The sequence below is a fragment of the Myotis brandtii genome, unplaced genomic scaffold (genome assembly GCF_000412655.1).
Source record: "Myotis brandtii unplaced genomic scaffold, ASM41265v1 scaffold1186, whole genome shotgun sequence".
Classification (NCBI taxonomy): domain Eukaryota; kingdom Metazoa; phylum Chordata; class Mammalia; order Chiroptera; family Vespertilionidae; genus Myotis; species Myotis brandtii.
In genome coordinates, this window is record NW_005354120.1 from 263,768 (window position 1) to 267,991 (window position 4,224).

The 4,224-nt window shown below is 42.5% G+C and overlaps 1 protein-coding gene across 1 annotated transcript in view; it reads left to right on the forward strand.

The window, feature by feature from the left end:
• DLD (dihydrolipoamide dehydrogenase) overlaps positions 1–4,224 on the forward strand; it is a 35,075-nt gene that overhangs the window by 407 nt on the left and 30,444 nt on the right. The window contains exon 2 of the mRNA XM_014530869.1: positions 1,290–1,368. Within this exon, the coding sequence (XP_014386355.1) occupies positions 1,290–1,368 (79 nt within the window). The remainder of the gene's footprint in view (positions 1–1,289; positions 1,369–4,224) is intronic.

Consider the following 4,224-nt stretch of genomic DNA (forward strand, 5'->3'; position numbering starts at 1 on the left):
CTGAACTGGTTCTGTCCCGGCGGCCCCACCCCCTCCCCCGGAGGCCAAGGCCCGGCCGGCTGTCGGACAGTCCGCAGTCACAGGCTCTCCGCTCCCAGGCCAGGGCCGTGGGGCATACGGTTGCACAAAGGCCTCTGCACCTTGGAGGAGGAAGCGGAACGTGCCCTTGTGCCTTACGGTCGGTCGGTCTGGCCCTTCCCATCTCCTACCCTTCCCTAACCTCGGCTCCCGGTGGCCCAGCTCTCCGCAGTGGTCAGGTTACCTGGGCGCCAGTCCGACTTGGGGTACCCCAGGAATGCCTCCGAAGTCTCTTCGTGCTTGCAGCTTTAAGCGAATTCATGTTCTTTGCCGTCTAGGGGCGTATTCTTAATTGCAGCAGGTTGTCGCCGCGACAGCTTTCCCTTCTCATCCTCATGCCCAGCACAGCCAGATTGTGTATGTGTGGGGTCGTGGCTGAGTGCTGTATTGATGGAGACCCTGGGAGTAGCCTGTGTTCCCCGAACGTTAACACGCTGAGAGTCAGACACTCAGTGGGGGCCAGGGCCCGGCTGACATCTAGGCTGCCCTCTGGGCTGCCTTCCTGACCACAGGTGCGAGAATGGCCTCGGAATAGGGAACATCACGAGGTTCGTGTAGGTTTCGGCACTGCCGCAGTTTGCCGGCTGTGCTGGGAGGTATTGGGTTTGTTTCTTGGCGCTTCACTGTTTCTAGGAAACAGTAGCCATCCCTGTTTAGAGATGGTTGTGGAGATGATGGTGAAGTTTGTAAAACTGCAGGAGCTCTTGAATGCGAATGCGTTACTTAATACGTTTTCCGAAATCACCGCATCTAACTTTCTGTTTTTAGCTGACGATTCAGGAACATCTCCATAGGTGGTACATGGTAGATTTGAGTTAGGAAGCAATAATTACAAGCAAAAGGATTGCCATCACGTAGATTATTCAGATACTGGGATTAGAACTTTAAGAACTTTAATATTCACCTGAAAATGGTCCCTGGCGTAAATGAGCCATGCTTTCTGAAACTTTAGTAAAAAGTAACACTTGAGTAACATTTTTTATTAGGCTAAACATGAGCTGTTTGAATATTGACAATACAAAGATAATGTGGTAAGCTGAGGCTGAGAACTTTAAATAATTGCTATTATCAAAGAGGAGAAATTGATAAGTAACCGCTGGGTGGCAATGGAAGATACATTAATAAATACGTTTGCTCGAAATCATTATTTTTCATCGACCTTCAGTAGTTCTTTGCTTACATAATAGGGACATTTTCTTTTTTTCTTCCAGAGAGGCCATTTCAGTCGAATACCTCACGGCCTACAGGGAGTTTCTGTAGTGCCTCTGAGAACTTACGCAGATCAACCACGTAAGTACTTAGTCAAACAGTTTCCCCTCAAAATTGTTCATATATTTATTCACTTAAATGTTTCCTGAGCGCCTAGTGTGTTCTAGGTGGTGAACAAGACAAAGCCCTGTTCTTATGAAACTTATAGTCCAGTTCCATGAGATATAAATAATACACAAGTGACATAAATATTTTGGGAAGTGATGGAAGATTAAAGCAGGTAACTGGGAGGAAAAGAGACTATTTTAGATGAGGTGTCAGGGCTTTTCTGAGGAGATATGTCTGAGCAAGTGCCCTAGTGAAGTGAGGGAGTGAGAACATTATTTCAGGCAAAGGGAAACAGTGAGAAGGGTCTCAGGTGAGAATTCGATTGTGAGGTTTAAGGATTTGCAAGAAGGCTGGAGCACAGACCCATAGAATGTGAAATCAGAGAGGTAGGTAGAGATTAAATCATGGAGGGTTTTGTAAGCCAGGCCAAGGAGTTTGGGTTTTACTCCAAGTGTGATGGGAAACCACTGAAAGGTTTTGAACTGGGGGGAGGGTGTGATCCTATATAATAAAAGTTTAATATGCTGTGTCCAGTCTACAAGTTGCTATTATGTGCACTGACCACCAGGGGGCAGACGCTTGGACTGGTAGGTTAGCTTGCTGCTGGGGTCCAGCTGATCAGGACTGAGCAAGATGGTCTGGACATGCCCTGGAGCCCTCCTGTGGCCCCTCGCTGGTTGGCCAACCTCCTGCATCCCTCCCTGGCCCCAGTAGTGCACCCATGGGGTCCTTCGGCCTGGCCTGCACCCTCTCACAATCTGGGACCCCTAGGGGGATGTCGTAGATCCGGTTTGGGCCTGATCCTACAGGCCAGGCCGAGGGACCCCACTGGTGCACAAATTTGTGCACCAGGCCTCTAGTTTTATATATTTACATTTAAAAGTTCATTCTGTCCACTGGACAGATTGTGTTGATTATTTAACACTGTTTAGAATGGTGAGATGACTTTTTTCAAATCCTGAATGAAAATCTTGATGGTCTTATTAAAAGCACATTTTAAAGACTAGGAGGATGTGCCTGAAAGGAAGCTGTGGGTTATGGGTATTTTCCTTATACTTTTTTATGTTTTTGAAGTTTCTATAAAGGATATGTATTTTATTTTTTTAAAGCATTTAAAACAGGAAGCTAATGGGTCTCTGAGTACCGAGGATATTGATTATTTGAAATTATCTGTTTTGACATTTACTGGACTCACCCATATGATTATAAGTAAGCTTGTACATCATGTCTTAGAGCTTCATTGTACAATCATTAACTGAGGGAAACTGTGACCATCAGTCTCGCTGTATTCTGTAAAATAACTTTATTCTGTATCCTTAACTGTTATCAAACTGTTATCATTTTGGAGATTTTATTCCTAGAAGAAAGAGCAGGGGGAGGATTCTGTCACCAGTAACCAACAGTGTGTAATTTATCCTAGCTTTGAACAGGTCAAGAAATCCTTTAAAAAATACTAATTTGATGGTGGGAAAATAGGTTTGACCATTATTTCCTTTGTCCTTTTTTTTTTTCTTTCAGTTTTTTTGAGTTATAATTGGCATACACCCTTTGTCTCTTTTGTTAAGTGGGAATATTACTTATTTTATACTCATACATCAGTAGAAATGCTAGGTTTTTTATTTCCAAAGCATGCAATTAAAGACTTCATGGCTAATTCTGCACTCTTGGAATCATTCAACAAAGATTATTCAGTGCCTTCTATTTACCAGGCAGGTGGGAGCAGGAACTTAGATTTTTATGGAATGGGGTAACTGAGCCCTCCTGAATCAGTTTAGTGATCTCTTGACATTGAGTAAATGATAAATACCTTAGTACCTGCATGGATACATGTATAAATCTTTGCTTGGATGAAGTAACAAGCATTTTTACTTAGATATTTATATTCATCTGGGGTATTTATTTAATGGCAAGGACTGTGACCCTTTGTTTAGGACTTAAAATGGCATAGTATATAACTCAGTACATATTTATTCATTATTTCAACAAATTGAAATCTACTCTGTGCTAGTTGTTGGGGCCAGTTGCTGGGATATAGCATTGAACAAGACAGGCAAGATGCAGCTTTTATAGTTTCCAATCTATTTGGGGAAGACAAACATCCAACAGATAATTAATTAATTATACTTGTGATAAGGACTCTACAGGCTAAGCATAGGGAGCTATGAAATCTACATATGGGTTGGGAATGTTCACAGAATTCTTTCCTAAGGAAATAATTTTGGTATCTGAAAAGGTAGTGGTCATGGGTGTGGGAGGGGGTGTTCTAGGAAGAAGGAGCAGCATGTTGGAATATTTTTATGTGAGGAGCATAGAGCATTTGAGGAACTTGAAAAGGGCCCATGTGGCTGAAATATGTTGAAGATGTTGGTGAGTTGATTTTTCCAGATTATGAAAGATCCTAACTCTTTATTTTAAGTATGTTGGAAGTCATTGACATGTTTTAAGCAGGGGAATAATATGATTAGATTTGTTTTTAAAGATCATTCTGGTTGCAAATTGGAGTGTTTATTATAATTCTTTTTCATCTGTACCAGTGGTTCTCAGCCTTCTGGCCCTTTAAATACAGTTCCTCATGTTGTGAACCAACAATAAAATTATTTTCTTTGCTACTTCATAACTGTAATGTAACTACTGTTATCAATCATAATGTAAATATCTGATACGCAGGATGGTATTAGGTGACCCCTGTGAAAATGTCGTTCGACCGCAAAAGGGGTCGCGACCCACAGGTTGAGAACCGCTGATCTATACTAATAAAAGTGTAATATGATAATAAGACCTGGAGACCTTGCGGATGTCCTTCTGGACAAAGCCATGGTGGCGGGGCTG